The 18,207-nt window shown below is 35.5% G+C and overlaps 1 protein-coding gene across 2 annotated transcripts in view; it reads left to right on the top strand.

Moving 5' to 3' along the window:
- Positions 1-8,464: 8,464 nt before the first annotated feature.
- The window catches only part of LOC106072874 (uncharacterized), a 16,126-nt gene continuing 6,383 nt past the window's right edge, over positions 8,465-18,207 (top strand). The window contains exons 1-5 of one of the 2 annotated variants that reach the window (XM_056027681.1): positions 8,465-8,736; positions 11,325-11,594; positions 16,123-16,153; positions 16,750-16,958; positions 17,483-17,702. In XM_056027681.1, coding sequence (XP_055883656.1) covers positions 11,573-11,594; positions 16,123-16,153; positions 16,750-16,958; positions 17,483-17,702 — 482 coding nt within the window. In that variant the 5' untranslated portion in view covers positions 8,465-8,736; positions 11,325-11,572. Of the gene's footprint in view, positions 8,741-11,324; positions 11,595-16,122; positions 16,154-16,749; positions 16,959-17,482; positions 17,703-18,207 lie in introns of both variants that reach the window. The other variant, XM_056027680.1, reaches the window with a different exon arrangement.

Below are 18,207 nucleotides of genomic sequence, written 5' to 3'. Positions count from 1 at the left end.
ATAGTAAGAAATTACACAATTTAAAAAATTTGTCACTAATAATTTATATATGCTATAAAGTAAATTCTTATATCGAGTCGCCCAACCCCTATTCTTTAATGCAAAATGCAATCATTAGCAGAAATTATAAAAAGGAGCGCGGATTAATCGTTTTCATTTTACCACCCTTCCCTTTCCAGATAGAGTTTGTGTAATTTCACATGAATTTATCATAACTATTTTAAGAAAGACTTTGCTTTGGAAAAGTTATAATTCAAACGAAATTTTTCAATATAACAGTCACGGTTGAGATGAGTTCAAAAGCCAGATAATCTTTTCCTAGTCGACTTTTTCCAACCTTTACTCTCTCATATTTTTCTAGTTAAATAAATTTAGGGCTATAACTCACAATTTATGCTAGAATTTTATTGAATATTATTAATCGAATTATTTTTTTTTCGGCGGCGATCCTGAAAACCTTAATCTAAATATGTTGGGTATCTAATCTTTTCAAAGAACAAATCGGTTTTATTTGCAATGTATTAAGTGACTATAAATTCATATTAGAATATTTTTCTCATTATTCAAAAGGCACTTTATAATGGAATGAATAATGAGCTGTAGGTCAGGAGAATGCGTTACTGCAGTGAAGAATGCCAGAAAACGCTTTCAGCGTCGTGGCTTCGCCCCGAACCTCACTGATGAATAATAAGCTGTAGATGTCATAAGAATGCGTTTCAGCCGTGAAAAATACAAGAAAACGCTTTTGGCGTCTGGGCTTCGCCCCGAATCCCACAGATAAATAATGAGCTGTAGATGTCAGGGGATGCGTTTCTGCAGTGAAAAATGCAAGACAACCCTTTTGGCGTCTGGGATTCGCCCCGAATCCCACTGATAAATAATGAGCTGTAGATGTCAGGAGGATGCGTTTCTGCAGTGAAAAATGCAAGACAACGCTTTTGGCGTCAGGGCTTCGCCGCGAACCCCACTGATAAATAATGAGCTGTAGATGTCAGAAGAATGCGTTTCTGCAGAGAAAAATGCAAGAAAACGCTTTTGGGCGTCGGGGCTTCGCCCCGAACCCCACTGAAGAAGCTTAAAGCGCTCTCCCAGACCCCCAAGCTTGCAAGAGAAAGACTGTTTTTTTTTCTGTTTTTTTTCGCCGAAGATTGAGAAACAGTCTTATTTTATTCTCATATATCGAATATATATATATATATATATATATATATATATATATATATGCTGTACGCACGTTTATGCATAGGGTTAGGGTTTACTGGGCGTTAGGGTTAGGGTTTGGAAAAAAATCGCCCCCCCCCACTCCAAAGTTCTGGATCCGCCAGTGGTCATAAGTAAAAGGTTGATAAACACACACACACACATCTACCTACCTACACACATACACATCACACACACACATTCATACATACATACGTACATATATATCTATTCCCGTGTGGATTTCAACAATACTGTCGTTTAAATAACTTTTGTTTTGAAAGTTTTGTATTGTCTTTTGAATTACCTCATTCAGCTTACCTCATACGGCGACACCTACCCTAGCGAGAACATTAAGTGCATGCTATCAGTTTCGAGTTCTTGAAATTCACTACATGGAAATTGACTTATTTTGTTCACACTTCTATAAATATTAGCAGTTAGAGGTGTCTGTGTGGAAAATAAAATATTGAGTCAACCGTACACTTTTGTTTTCTTTGCAAAGATGAAAAGGGGAAGAGTCGGTCGAAATAGATATAAAGTTGGATCTTGATCGTCTTAGGCTGTTAGTGACTTGGTAGTTCCAGTGTTTGTAATAGGCTGACAATGTTAGCTCCGGTTTTTTTTTAAACATTTCCTATTTTAAAATTTATAATGGAGGCATCTAGGGCTCATTGATCGATTCAATCAAAGGTGTTATCAATTCGTAATGATCATATGCAATAATACTACCTCACAATCAATCATGTTCTGTTCGAGGCTATTGTGAACAGTATAGCAACACTAATTACCATTAGACAGCATGGCGGGCTTAAAGTAGGATGGCGTTAACAATTCCCCCCCCCCACCCCGAAATAGCTAGTAAGATCAAATCAGGCGCACCACACCACTTTTAAGAAGAACATTGAGACCTACTTGTTTAAAACTTTTTTAGATTAGTTCTTTAATACTATTGTTGTGTTTGCGTTTGTAATGTTATTACAGCGCCTTGAGCCTACATTTTGTTTGTTAACAGCGCTTTATAAATAAAATTATTATTATAAATTATTATAAATTTTACTTTCACTGGTATAGAGGCAGCTAGAAGCAGAAGATATCTGAACGAGACAGCTAGAGAACTCACAGAAAGGTGGAGAGAAACGTATTTGAGACCAGTGCTGGATTTACCTATAGGCAACACAAGCTAAAGCTATTGGGCATCCAAGAAGTTGAGGGGCTCCCAAAATGTCCTGTCAGAATGAAACGTTCTCACATTTATACTTTCAATATTTCAGTCATAATCTTACAAAATTAAATGCCGACATAAATATCGACAAACTAAATTCTTTACTCGACTCTATTTATAATAGAACTAAAACGTTGCAGAGTTTATAATTGTCTTTAATTCTTTGTAGTTGTCGGAATACTCCAGCAGGCGTTGAAGTTTTGTAGTTCGAGTTAGCAGACATGGCAATATTTCTGACCTTTTATTTAGATCTCAATCTAGTAGACATGTTTTGGTCATCTCAATAATGTCGGGTTTGAACTCTGCCCACCACCATCCCCTTCGGGAGGTTTGGATTACAATAATCGTTAGTTCTGAAGGAACAACGGAAGCAATGTAAAACAACAATGATCTGATGTATAAACTCGCATGAAATTTCCTACATAGGGTCGTGTAATCTCCTAGGACCTAGGTGCTAACTAAGAGCCGGAAACGACCTATTCTCGGCCTGACAACAGCTATTCGCGAAAAACCGTAAGCTTTCTATCAAACCTTTTTTATTTTATTTTCGGTATTTCCTCCAAAAGGCAGCAGTCTACATATAATGCATTTAAAAAATATCACTAATTCCGTATTAAACAAGGTTACAAAAGACAGTTTGTGTGGAAACACAAACTCAAAATCGGCCCCCGAAGTGGTCCACCCAGGCATGCTTCAATATTTTCAGAAAGAACATCCGAATGAAATTATATCAAAGACAAAAAAGAGATAAGAATGGAGAAAGAAGGTTAACAGATCTTGTGCAGTGCCCCAACGGTCCCGCAGATCAAAGGATAGGTGAAAGTGAATGTAAAAATAGATGTGAACCTGGCCTAACTAGTTCCCCTTTCAGACCTTGTGGTCTATAGGGCAGATGATGTAAAGTTCATCTGTTTTTGTGGCCTACGGTTAACGAGGGTGTCATGTAGCCAGCACAACGACCAACCGCCTTTACTTTTCCCCAACTAATGTCAGGTACCCATTAGAGCTGAGTGGACTCAGAGGCGCCCAAAGATTCCAAAGTTGAAAATCCCAGTCTTCACCAGGATTCGAACCCGGGACCCCCGGTTCTGAAGCCAAGCGCTTGCTTTACCGCTCAGCCACCGCGCCTCCCCTGGCCTAACTGATGTCTTATAATTCCCTGGCCTAACTGATGTCTTATAATTTATCTAATTGATTGGAATCCGCAATAAAGAAGTTCACAAAAATGAAGTTTACAAGATTACTATTTTAAATTAGGTCTATGTTATAATGCATACTAATTAGCTTTTTCTCTTAAAAAAAACTGCTTGCATAACTGATTTTAAAAATTAGATTTTTCGATTTCAGAAAAAAAAAAGTAGCCGTTGCATCAGAACTTTGAATGGGCTAAAATATTGTGATGTCGGATTTTCAATATCTTTTCTAGTTTACGAGATCTAAACGGGACGGACGGACAGACGGACAGACATTTCGCACAAAACTAATAGCGTCTTTTCCCCTTTCGGGGGCCGCTAAAAAACAACAAAACTAACCAAAAGGGAGTGTTAAGTTCGAAATATAATATATATTGAATTGAGAAGACAAAGAAAAGTCATAGAGTGTACGAAGGACTAACTTTTTGTTTTTAGCCGGGGAGGGGAGCGGATAAGTGAAGGTGCCACTAACGGGCCCAAAATATGAGTGCTTGGAGTGTATGTGCTGGGGGGGGGGGATTATGAAGCGGCTCTTTCCAAATCAATTTAAAAGTACGGGCTAAATAGTATGTTAGGGTGATAGTTAAAATGTGGCTCGTTAATTACAAATCCAAAGATGAAAAGAAGGGGGTGTAAAGCCAGGAAACATTCCAATCGGTGTAGTGTGTATAGTACGTAACAAACTAAGCAGTTCATCATTTGATGATAACAGTGACTGCTTTGGCGAAGACAAAATGGAAACTATTTTAGTATATTACAATCCTTTTATCCTTATAGACAAATTTGTAAATTGGTTCTTTTAAAAGAACTTTCTTTTTCACTCACTGGCGGATCCAGGGGGGGGGGCATTAGGGGCGATCGCCCTCCCCACTCGGCCGACCCCCCCCCCCCCCGAAGGGAGGGAGGACGAATTTTAGTATAGAATTCACACAATTTGTTTACGAATTTTTATTACTTATGTTAAAAATATATAATAATTATTTATATTTCAACCTATTTTTAGATTGTTTCGGCCCCCTCTAGTATGTTGGCCGATTTGGTGGGGTCGGGAGGGGGCGACGGCATCAAATCTCGCCTCCCCCCATAAACTTTCGAGTGAGGGTGGGCGGTTCAATTTATTTGTAGAAATCACAGTTTGCAAACAGAATTAAATATCTGTATGATTGAAAGGTTGAGAAATACTTGTTTTTTTTTTATTCTCATATATATATATATATATATATATATATATATATATATATATATATATATATATATTTATATATATATATATATATATATGTATATATATATATATATATATATGCTGTACGCACGTTTATGCATAGGAACGTTAGGGGTTACTGGGTGATAGGGTTAGGGTTTGGAAATAAATCGCCACCCCCACAACTCGAAAGTTCTGGATCCGCTAGTGTTTTCAACAGAGTTTTCTATCTTCAGTTTGTAATGAAAGAAAAATTAAATTAATGATTTAGCATTTTGCACTTTGGCGAGCTTAAAGGAGGACGGCGTATCGGAGATGCCCCCAGTAAGCACTATGAGGATCTACTCAGGCGTCAATTCGCTCTCACCGGCATAGAAGAAAGTAGCTGGCAGCAGATGGCCTCTGAGAAAGACAGTTGGAGATCTCTCACAAAGACTGCGGGACACACATTTGAGGCCCAAAGGAAAGCTCTTATTGAAGACAGGCGCAGAAGAAGGAAAGAAAACTTAATTAGACCGCCGGAGGAAAACGGCTTTATCTGTGAACAAATATGCAGGTCACAACAGGGTTTTGAGTAGTCCTATGAAACACTGCACTCTGCTAAATAAAAAAAAAACACGTTTAGTAATGACATATAATTGTAGACATCTAAAAGGGTCACATATCTCAAAATAGTTTAGGGCCTTTACAAGTTTAAATCCAGTCACTTGCCCTAAGAAGGCACAAACGACGAAAATTAAACTTAACCGATGACCTCCCGAAACCATCGTCTTTGTCTGCATTAAAAGTGGCAAAATATGTAGGTCATAACTGGGTTTTCGTGGTCCTACAAACTACTGCTCTAATCCTTTATCTGTAATGAAAGACAATGCCTTCTTTTTTAAATTGATACAATATACTAAATTAAAAAAAAACTAGTGGTGTTTGCAAAAACAGATAAATTTGGTTTCATTTCTCTTTAGACTTTCATTGTATGCGGTAAGAATAAAGGCGGTAGCCACTCACAAGTAGGCCTACTGGCGAGACTTTGGAACAGGTCAAAGCAATCAGACATATCATCAAGGTATTTTAAGACTAATTAGGCGGCCGGGATCCAACTATTGTAATTTGCCGTGTCTAAAATATCTCACGTTTAGTATCGCACAGAAGTTGGATTCATTTCAATTCGTTTTCAGACCGGAGGGTCTCGTCCCAATGAGATTTAGCTTGTGTAGGTTGTATTAATAATAAGCTAAGGAAAATTTTGATTTTAAAACCCCATCCGAAATTTACGATAAACCCACTCTTTAATAAAAGACTATCCATACATAAGTCAACAGAGTCTATGAGCGTAGCCAAGAGGGGTTTGTGTTTAACCCCCCCCCTCCAGAGGGGTTTATAACTAAAAACAACCTCTTCAATATAAAAAAGCAAACTACATACTCAAAATTCTATGAGCATAGCCAAAGGGTTTTTGAGTTTAAACCCCACTTCAGAGGGGTTTGAAGCTAAAAAATACCTCTTGAATTTAAAAAAAGCAAATTGCACTTTAAAAAATCTATGAGCGTAGCCAAAGGGGTTTTGAGTTTAGACCCCTCTTCAGCGGGATTTGAAGCTAAAAAATACTTCCATATGAAAAAAATCAAATTACACACTCAAAATGCTATATGATCGTAGCCAAAGGGGGTTTTGATCTTAAACCGCCTCCAGGGTGGTTTGAAGCTAAAAAAAATACCCCTTGAATAAAAAAAAAAGAAAATGACACACTCAAAATGCTATGATCGTAGCCATAGGGGGTTTTGAGTTTCAACCCCCCTTCAGCGGCGTTTAAAGCTAAAAAATATACCTCTTCCATATAAAAAAAAGCAAACTACACACTCAAAATTCTATGAACGTAGCCAAGTCAAGGGTGGATGTTTGAGCTTAAACCCCCTCCTCCAGAAGGCTTTTTTTAAAAGTTTAAAACCCCTTCTGAATGTTTTGAGTTTAAATACCCCCATACAGAGAATTCTGAGGTTGAAAATTATTTATTCTAAAGCAAACTACATCACCAAATTCGATGAGCGTAGCAAATGGGGTTTGGAATTAAAAAAAAAAAAGCCACAGATTTTTTTAGTTTACCCCCCCCCCCCCCCTTCCAACCAAATGATTTTGACGATAAATCTTCCATTGATGATATAAAATCTAATTTCAAGCGCGTAGCCATAGAGGTTACAAATTTCTACCAGTGGCTGGGCTCCATTAATAAAGTGCAGTGAACAGTCATCTGCCGAAAATTGAAAAAGTCTAAATGTGGCTCAACAAAGATGGCTAAGACGGATTTTAGGAGTCAGTTATAGAGACCGGGATATAACTTGGCGCTACAGTTTCATGGTGGTCCTCAGAGCAGACATTGCCAGTGACAGACTTTGTGGAAGCAGCTTGCCGACCAATTCGCAGAACGGCGAGGGAGGATCTAAGTCAGTTAAAATAGCCCATAAGGTTTTTGAAATAAAACTTTTTTAATAGCAGGATAATACACTGTAGATACCTCAGAACATCCATTTTTTTGCTTTAAATACCGGAAATTGTGTTTGGCGGCGGGGCTCCGCCACGCGTTGGTGGAGCTCACGTCGCTCTCCCCTTGCTAGCAATGGCGGGGAGTCTACAATTTTCCCACTAGCTAATGAAGGGATTAATTATGTACACACACACACACACACGCACAAACACATATGATTTTTTTATTTTTTTGTGCGGGCATCAGGAAATGATCTATGCTATTTGGGCTTTATTTGGAAAGGGGCAAAGAAGGGAGTTACCGCGATCTTTTTTGGAACGCCTAAAAATAAACAAAAAACGTGTTCACCCATGTCTCAAATCTCCTTAAGGAGGCTAGTTCTACGTAAATCAAATTTTTTTCATTACGATTTTTTTTTGTTCGATAAAAAAAAATTACCAATAGTTAAATGACCGATTATTTTTGTATTTGATTCTTGTTTTGTCAGGTACAAGATATAATTGTGCAAATTTTGACTTCATTGGGTGTGTGAGAAATAACTTGTACCAACTTTCTAGCAGACAGATATACAAATGTGTCAGAAGTGACATTAAATGACAAGTTTAAGAAATAATAATTCACGTACAAAGATATTTCTGTTTATATTTGGCTAAATCTTTTGCCGTCTCTGCTCTTCCTACATGTCCTGCGTGGGGCAGACGTTCCCTCCCTTTTCAAGCTTATCATTAAAACTGACTTAGTCTGTTTTGGATCAGATCATGTATACTTATTCTTTACCTCCCCTGAAACACCTCGACAACCAGGTCTCATAACATACACACTATTTTGAATGTCATAGTCTTTACACTGATTCTTAATTTGTATTTGTCATTAAACATTTGATTGCTTTTTCAAATAAATATATAATAGCTCACACTAAAAAAATGAACACAAGGCCTATTGTATAGTAATTGTTTAGTATCTGCTCTAGTCCAGGCACCAACTCCATACATATTCGTTTAGCAGTGTTACTTTTCAATTTTACTGAAGCTAGTGAATCAGTTGACCTATTCCTGTTCCTCTATGAAATGTGACCCTACCAAATACACATTTGAGATCCACTGTTTGTCCTTAAATTAAACAACTGCATCGTAACTTGAACTGATTCCGGCTTCAATGTGAATTCGGTTAGTGTCAATGAACCGTTCGTGGGCTTGTTAACCTTGTCACATAGTCGCCTGAACACAAAGACAGTCAAAGTGATTTAGAGCTGGTCTAGTTGTTTACAAGAGGTTCTGTGCATTCTTTTGTGCTTTTGTCACACATCATCGTCGTTAGAGAGAAAAGAAACTACCAAGAAATTTATATTAATAAATACTTCAACATTTTCTGCAAAATATATATCTTATTTTTTCCGGGGAGCAAAATCGTAATTAGGCCAGATAGTGAACCTAATGTAGGTGAGCTCTTAATATTTTGTTTTCCTTATTGTGTTTTGAGAATTTTTTTCTTTTTTTTTTTACTGGTCTGATAAGAATCTAATGTTGAAATGCAATACTAAGACTTTATTGATATAGTTCTCATAAATGAACACGTTAGAACATATTTTTCTTGTTTTGCTGCCATTGGTAGAAAGACGAGTTCATCCTACCGGTCACATATGGGCTATGGTCTGCCGACAGCCCTGAAAAAAAAAAGACTAATTATAACGCTTCTTTTGGTAATTTAAAAAAAAAAAATATGTTTTTATACTATTGAATATCAGTAAAAATAGCAAACAACAAGGCCGAGTTCCAAAACATACTCAGGCTTTATTCGACTATATTAGATAACCATAGACTTATATATTATATCTCGACTGGAAACCGGAAATAAATTCTTATCCACAATTGATCTATTCACAGACCTATACATATATAGGTTTTTATGTACGTAAACTCTTTTTTCAGGCTCTAAGGGGAGTCGCCTCAATCAATCTTTTCTGTCTTAGAAAAGTAATGATCTTTAGTTATCAAAGTTTAGAAATAATGGAAAATCATTACTCGGATATTCACGCAAATATATGAAACAAAGCCATTTCCTGTTTGTTTCCATTGAGATAATGTTTAAAAAATCCTAGATGGAAATAATTCATGTTGATTTGAATCATCTTATGTACATTTAAATAGATTGATTACCTAGATCTTTCTAGATTATGTATCTAAAAATTGCAAAATAATAATTATGAGAAGAGAGTAGGCCTACTCTTATTTTTGATGTTCCATTAGTAGATCTAGATCAAAAAATTAAATTATAGGCCTATGTTACAAAGGCTAGGGTTGAAAAAAAAAACTTCACTTCTTTTAACTACTTGACAAAACAACGCCTTGATCCAACTTTCTACTAAATTTTCACGATATTTTTGTAGTGTTAAAAAATCTCCATGTCCAGTCTAGATATAGTATATATAAGTCTATGTAGATAACAAACAACAACACACACTTCTTATACGCGATGGGAACTAACTCATATACAGCATTACATCACATGTCAACATCCTTCTTTCTCTACAGAAATAATAGTATCTTATCTTATCTTATATAATACAGTATACATCTGAACGGTCCCATATTTTAACTAAACAATATATTAAACATCTTCCCCTTTGACAAACACTACTATTGCATATCTAACGACTAAAATAAACAACAAGTATGACATAAGACACAAATATATGTCGTCTCTGTTCCAAAGCACAGTCAGCAGAGCGATCCACCTGAATGGTTAGATGATAGTTCAGAGTGTTAAAGCGATGATTCTCCTTTATACCGCAGAATCCTTCAGGCCCCTGAGTTTCTATAATGTTTCCTTTCCATTCAGTGTCATGTTGAGGCGGTACCTTCATGAGATCTGTTTCTGAATCGTTTTCAGCTCGACCAGAAATCTGTCGCAAGATTTTCATATTATTCACAGCAACATGTTCACCTTTGTTTTAGATATGGTCTCTTTCATTAGGGTGATAAATGGATGATAAATCTGTGACACGTGTCGGGTTAGGCAAACAGTGTTTCTATGGGCGTGATACTTGCAACAGCATCTACACTTTGTGAAATTAACATATATTAGTTTGTACTCTGAAAAGTTTAAAGGACGATCTGTGACTGCCTGTAATCTGATGTAGATCTGCGACTGCCTGCAATCTGATGTAGATCTGCGACTGCCTGTAATCTGATGTAGATCTGCGACTGCCTGCAATCTGATGTAGATCTGTGACTGCCTGTAATCTGATGTAGATCTGTGACTGCCTGTAATCTGATGTAGATCTGCGACTGCCTGCAATCTGATCTAGATCTGCGACTGCCTGTAATCTAATGTAGATCTGCGACGGCCTGCAATCTGATGTAGATCTGCGACTGCCTGCAATCTGATGTAGATCTGCGACTGCCTGCAATTTGATGTAGACCTGCGACTGCCTGCAATCTGATTTAGATCTGCGACTGCCTGCAATCTGATGTAGATCTGTGACTGCCTGTAATCTGATGTAGATCTGTGACTGCCTGTAATCTGATGTAGATCTGCGACTGCCTGCAATCTGATGTAGATCTGCGACTGCCTGTAATCTGATGTAGATCTGCGACTGCCTGCAATCTGATCTAGATCCGCGACTGCCTGTAATCTAATGTAGACCTGCGACTGCCTGCAATCTGATTTTGATCTGCGACTGCCTGTAATTTGATGTAGATATGATGTAGATGAAAATGACACTAACGGGTGTTTCTCGTAACCATGCAAATCCAGTTCATATTTATTAAGTTATTTTAGTCTTTGGAGCTGTGTTTGGCAACGGCTTTTCTTTTGGCCTCAAATGTTCGTTCCGCGACCTTCGTGAGACTTCTAAAGGCTGTCTTTTCAGAGGCCCACTGCTGCCAGCTGCCGTCATCTACATCAGAGTAGTATAGCATAGAATTGTATAGTATTTTTTTTTAGTGCGTAGGCCTTGTTAGTTAAGCCAATATTATTTAATTAATTAATCACTAATCTCATACCAGTTTTCATTTATCTCAGACTTGGAAAAAAATAAAGTGAACAAGACTATTGCTTATACAAATAGGATATAGTTGAAATGTGGGTCGAGCGATGCCAGAGACAATATTCAAGTTGAACATGACAAGGGAGATAACTTTGATACGGATTCTGCCTACATGACAAGATATAGATTATTTCGTCAAGAATAAAATAACAAAGACCTAGATATCATTTAATTTAGTGCATACACAATTTTAAGGAAACAACCAAACAGTTTTATCTGAAAGATGTCTTCATGTGAGAGTGTAGGTAAGAAAATATTTAATATTTACTTTGCAATTGGTTTAGTGTAGGTCCTTGGGGTTTGTAGTTTGTTAATAAAATGACTGATAACACTGCATATTGGATATAATAATGAAAGTAATAGCAAAACATGTTCTTGTATAATTTAGAGATAATTTTATGGGTAACAAATTGTATGCATGTATAATGCAATCGTTTTGTGTATTTTAGCTAATTGGCTCGTCATGCTATGGATTTTTTTAAAACAGAGATTTGTATCTTTTCTTCTTTCTTTCCTTTTTTTCTCTCCTTATCTCTAATTTTTTTTCCCTTTTTCTATATCTCTTTTTAGCGGCCCCCGTAAGGGGAAAAAGCCGCTATTAGGTTTGTGTAAAATGTCCGTCTGTCCGTCTTCTGTCTGTCCGTCTGTCCGTCTGTCCGTCTGTCCGTCTGTCCGTCTGTCCGTCTGTCCGTCTGTCCGTCTGTCCGTCTGTCCGTCTGTCACACTCAGATCTCGAAAACTAGAAGAGATATGAAAAATATTATTTCATCATTTAATGCGGCTTGAAAAGTTTAGGTGCAACGGCTACTTTTGGTTTTCTAAAAGCAAACCGTTTAATTTATAAAATTAATTATGCAAGCAATTTTTTCATAAAAATACACCAATTTTAAAACAATTACCTAAATGTAAGGGAGGCAATGTTACAATATGCTAACAAAGATGGACAAATTTGGTGTATTTTCAGTATCACTAAGTCAAATATATTTTTAAAATGAACAGGAAATGTTTACAACAAATATAAATAATAGTTAAAGAAGTTTATTCTGGTCAACTAGTTGCTAAAATTAAAAGAAAACATTTCTATTTGTTTATAAAGGCTAATAATGCACTTTGTATGTAAATATCACGCACATTTTTTTAAATGGACTTTTTATGCAGCGATTTTCGTGCAGTAGCGTAACGTCGCAATATGACCAGGTTCTAAACCAATTCCTTAAACTTTTTTAAAAAATCAGATTTTATTTATTTTTTGTTTAGTGCCCCCATCTGAATAAAAGAAGATTATTTTTGTGCATTTTGTCTGTTGGTCGGTCTGTCCGTCACGATTAGATTAAAAAAACTAGAACTCTAAAAGCTATTGAAAATCTGATTTACCCTTTAATGTTCCTCCCATAACATCTCAATAGTTTTAAGTATCTAAAAAAATTGATTGTTCCGGATTTTTTTGTGCAAAACTAATCAACCCAAACAAATGTTTGTTTCCTCTTCTAATTTATATTACATTCCATTTCCATGCATAAACGTTGCAAAAACACATTATCAATAATATGTTGTTCCGTTTTTTATGTAAATAGCATATTAATGCTAAATCAAAATCTCTATACTGACTTATATTTCATTAAGTGTAAAAATGTTCCGGATATTGTTTTATAAAACATGAATTATGCCTAATGATTGTTTGAAATCGCATAATTTACTAATATTACACTTATATTATTTGGTTATCAATATCAAATTGTTCCGTATTTTCATCTTTAAACAAATTTTTAAAATATCGACAATAGGTTGTTCAGGGCTTAAAAAAAAAGTAATTTACTAGAATTGATTACTGAAAATTACTTTTTAGACATTTAATTTTCTTGCTGAAACATAACATAGAAGTTTTGTAATCGATAAAGAAAGTTCCGGATTTTGTTTCTTACAAATCGTCGCCAGAAATTTCCGAATTTATTTAAAAATCTACTAACGCCAAATAATTGTTTGAACTCCCTCTTCTAATTAATAAACAAATAATCTTCTCATTTACGAAATAATGTTTTTACGGATTTTTATGAAAAATATTTTAACTCACTACTCTCTTACAGTACATTTAACTTTCTACCTAAAACATTAAAAAATCTAATTATCGTTAATATTATGTTCCGATTTTTAAGGAAAACAGAATCCAAACACCAAAGTAAGGTATGAAAATCTCTCCACATGGCTGTAGTACATCTAATTTTTGTACGAGACCATCCAAAAAATTTAATTAACGGTATTACATTTATCTGAAATTCTCTTTTTCTTTTACTATTTATACAAACATCCGGAACAATCTATTATATAAACTTTTCAATTGTGTTTATACCTAAAAATTATTGCGATGTTTTGAAACGTAAAATAAAGGTTGATCAATTTTTAATAACTTTTAGTTGTTTTTTTTAATATCAAGATGACGGACAGACCGACTGACGGATAAAACGCAAAAACAATGCGGCTTTGATCCTCTTTATATAAATTCTATTAGAACTCAGTGCACCAATGTCAATGAACCCTCGTTAAATATCTCGTGTAAATAAAGACATTTTTTTATGGTACCGGTACTAGCCTATAGTGAGGTAATGGAATTTTTTTTCTTTGACGTCATATCAATGGACTCTTTAAATGTAATGTTAAAAGAACGCACTCGGTGCACCAATGTCTATTAACCCTCGAAAAGTTTCTCGGATTAATGAAAACATATTTTAGTCTAACTAAGCCGTGTGACGTAGTGTTGTTTTTTTCCTTGACGTCATATGGAATGAATTCTTTAAATGAAATGCTAAAAGAACGCACTCGGTGCACCAAAGTCTATGAACACTCGATAAATGGCTCGTAATGATGAAGGCGATTTTTATTCTAGCTAGGCCGTGTGACGTAGTGTTTTTTTTTCCTTTGACGTCATATGGAATGAAATCTTTAAATAAAATGCTTAAAGAACGCACTCTGTGCACCAAAGTCTATGAACACTCGATAAATGGCTCGTAATGATGAAGGCGATTTTTAGTCTAGCTAGGCCGTGTGACGTAGTGTTTTTTTTCCCTCTGACGTTATATGGAATCAATTCTTCAAATGAAAAGAACTCGGTATAGTAATGTTTATTAAGCCTCGTTATGTGACTCGCGTTTAAAAAAGGAATGATATCTTGATTTAGATCTAATCTAGATTTTTTAAACTAGATCTAGATTTTTATTACAGTATATGTTATATCTAATGAACGCATAGTTAACACAGGGGCGCCCCAGGGGGCTGTAACATCGCCATTGTGGTTCATTTTGTACACCAATGATTTTCAATCCGATAGTTCTTGTTGCTCCTTCACAAAATTCGCTGATGATGCGGCTCTTCTTGCCCTGCTCTCAGAGAGCTCAGACGTAAATGAGTATTTCAAAGAATTAGAACACATTGAGAAATACTGTAAAGATAATTTTTTATTATTAAATGTAAAAAAAACCAAAGAAATGATAATCGATTTTCGTAGGGACAAGAAGGAAAATGATATTGTTTCTGTAGCTGGAGAGACTATTGAAATTGTGCAAACCTTTAAATACCTTGGCACTATCCTAGACAATAAACTAAATTTTACTGCAAATACTGATTATATCAGCAAAAAAGGGCAGCAAAGATTAAGACTACTAAGAAAACTGTCCTCGTTTAATGTTAGCGAAAAGGCCTTGGCTATGTTTTATCACGCTCACATCTGCAATATTTTAAGTTTCAATATCACTGCCTGGTATGGCAATCTGAGCATTAAAAATAAGAATAAACTTTATAGAATCCTAAATGCTGCTGGTAAAATCATTGGCAAAAAACAAAACCCATTTGGGCAGTTGTTTGAGACAAACGTCTATAAAAAAGCTAACAAGATCCTCGAAATAAAGAATCACCCTTTGTGTCAGGATTTTGTGATTTTACCATCACAGAAGAGATACAAGACACCGATAGCAAAGACAAACAGACACAAACAATTGTTCCCCTGGCAATCAAATCATTAAATAAGAACAATCTGGTATAAACTTTGTCACATGTAAATTATGAGTGAGTCTGGTGTGAATGTCGACTTTGGTTTCTTATAGTTATAATGTTTTTTGTTTGGTGTAATGCACAAATTGTAAGACAAATTTCCTTACGGATAATAAAGATTATTATTATTATTATTATTATTATATCTAGATCTGGATTTATATTCTAATTAAAATTATTTTAGAGTCTAGATCTAGAATTTCTAGATCTAGTTTAGACTAAAATAGACTAGATTAAGATGTAGAATTTCAATTTCTAAACTTAAAGTGTAAAAAAAAAAGTGTAGATTTTCATTTCCAAACGTTTTGATCAATATTGCAATGTTATAATATACTAAAACAAATCTACTATTTTTTATTTAATTTAAATTTAAATTTACGGCAAATGAATCTTTGAAACATTATTACTTTTGACCATCAAAATTAAATCACCTCTTGAATATTATTTGCGAATATACAGATTCGACAGGGATCCGACTTCGACGGGGGCCGCCTCTGTGTTTGTGTAACACAAACTCTCTTTGTAATCTTGTTTTATTTGTGTCTATTTTTTGCCAGTGTTTTTTTTTTTGTCTCTCTCAATGTCTTTGATATTTTTTTATAATTTCTATCTCTCTATGTCAGTCTTCCTTGTCCCTGACCGTTTCCCTCTCCCTGTCTTTCTTTTCTCTTTCTAAGAGTGGAAGAGTTAATCAGAGAAGATAAGATGAGTTTAACAAATTTGTTTTCACAGGTATGTCCACATGCAATGCACCAGAGAGCAGGTAAGTTGATCTCGAATGAGAAAAATAAAATACATTTGTCTAGAACAGACACACAATAGAGCAGTGAGGTTCATAATAAACGAGTAGTTACATTTGACTAGAGTAACACATTTAGTGAAATCATTCAATGTAGAAACCATTTAGGAAAGAAGACTTAGATGTAAAGTAGCAATTATACATAAAACACTGAACCATAATCTTCAAATAGAAAAACAAAAAGTAACATACTCAGAAAGACACAAAGATAAAGGCACATTCCTTGTTCCGTATGCTAGGACAAATGTGTACAAATACTCCTTTTTTCCATACTGGTATTATAGCATGGAATGGGTTGCCTGAGTCAGGGTCAGCAAGGAAAACCAATGCATTTGCAGAGTTTTAATAATTGATTAGTATGCATGACTAGACTGACATAGGAATACGCATAGGACGTTATCATCTTCTCTTTTGAAGTAACGTCTGTAATATATAAGATAAGATATTTTTTTTTACACAACTGTTAATACGTTCATTGAGATCCTCAAGGTTAAAGAGTCAATGTGTACAAAGTTTAGTAGTTTTTGATGCAGAATTAGTTGAGAGTTGTTCTTTTGCAGTGACTCTCAAAAAGTAAAAGTGGGGACATGGATTGGTACTGCTGGGGGAGCTTTCATAGCATTACTTATAGTGGCATGGCTTTTGAGAACCTTCCTGAACCGAAGAATACGAGAGAGATTTCTTAACAGATTTTGTCAGAGGAAGACGCAGCCTGCAAGACAACGTCCACCTATTCATCCTTCAGTATCTTCTAGGCGAAGCTCAGCAGGTATAATGTGTTTACTCTTATGTGGTGCCCAAATCTACATTTGTATTCCATTTTTTTGTTCGCTTTCAACTATACGTCTATATGTCACCTGGTGTCAACAAGAAATATTGCATTTTATTTTGTATTAGTCTTTAAATTGAAAGAAGTAGTCTCAGTCTTGTTAAATGGGAGATGACTAGTGTTTCGAAAATTAAATACTGAAAATAGCCCACTCTTTTATTCAGTATCTCTGGTGGATTTGAATGATTTTTTTTTCGATGACAAGAGTGTAGTTACAATTTTTAAAGATAAATAAAATATTTCTTTTTCTTTTCTAAACACCTCAAATTCGTAGTCATTGCATTTTATTAAGTTTTTGGTATGCTTATTTTTCTATTTAATACTCTACAAGATAGTACTAGTATCATTTCTTGAAATAAATCACAACGCTTTTATTGAAAACTAAGATTACATAGATACATATTAAGTAATATATTTTAACATATTAATTTTATTAAATTACATTCTCTTTAAACATTGTCCAGGTCGGATAACAAACCAGAAACATATTTACTACACATCCTCATTGCCACCATCATATGACGAAATCATGAGGAAGCCATCACAGTATTATATTCCGTCATCACCAGATGGCAACATAAATTGCCCGACACAGTTTTATCATCCAAAGTCGCCAAATGGAAATTCCTGCTTCTCAGAAATGCTTCCGTTTTGGATTCCATGTAGCGGTTTTTTACCATACAGGTGTAGTACATCTTTTCTGTGGTCTTTGGCTTACAAGACAACTTTAAGACGCTTAATTTTTTCCCATCATTTGTCGTTTGTATTGTAACAAATCTCACTATCCAGGCTCTCTGCAAACTGCACCACACGACACCATCAACTTAAAGAACTTGACAACTCAGAGCTAAAAAAACAACGTAATGGTTTAATGTTCAATAAGTCACAACCAATACTGTACAACTGGCAACAACGTAACACGAGTTTACAAAAGCTTCACACTCCGACGTATCAACTATGTAACGCTGTATCAACTCTCCGCCTCTTCCTAGACTTGCACTTGACTCTCTGTTCCAGACCGACTTCACCTAGACTGGTTCTTGACTCTCTGTCCCTGACCTACTTCACACTAGACTGGTTCTTGACTCTCTGTCCCTGACCTACTTCACACTAGACTGGTTCTTGACTCTCTGTCCCTGACCTACTTCACACTAGACTGGTTCTTGACTCTCTGTCCCAGACCTACTTC

The sequence above is a fragment of the Biomphalaria glabrata genome, chromosome 4 (assembly GCF_947242115.1).
Source record: "Biomphalaria glabrata chromosome 4, xgBioGlab47.1, whole genome shotgun sequence".
NCBI lineage: Eukaryota > Metazoa > Mollusca > Gastropoda > Planorbidae > Biomphalaria > Biomphalaria glabrata.
Note: the sequence above shows the minus strand (reverse complement) of the source record. Positions and strands in the feature narration are given on the sequence as shown.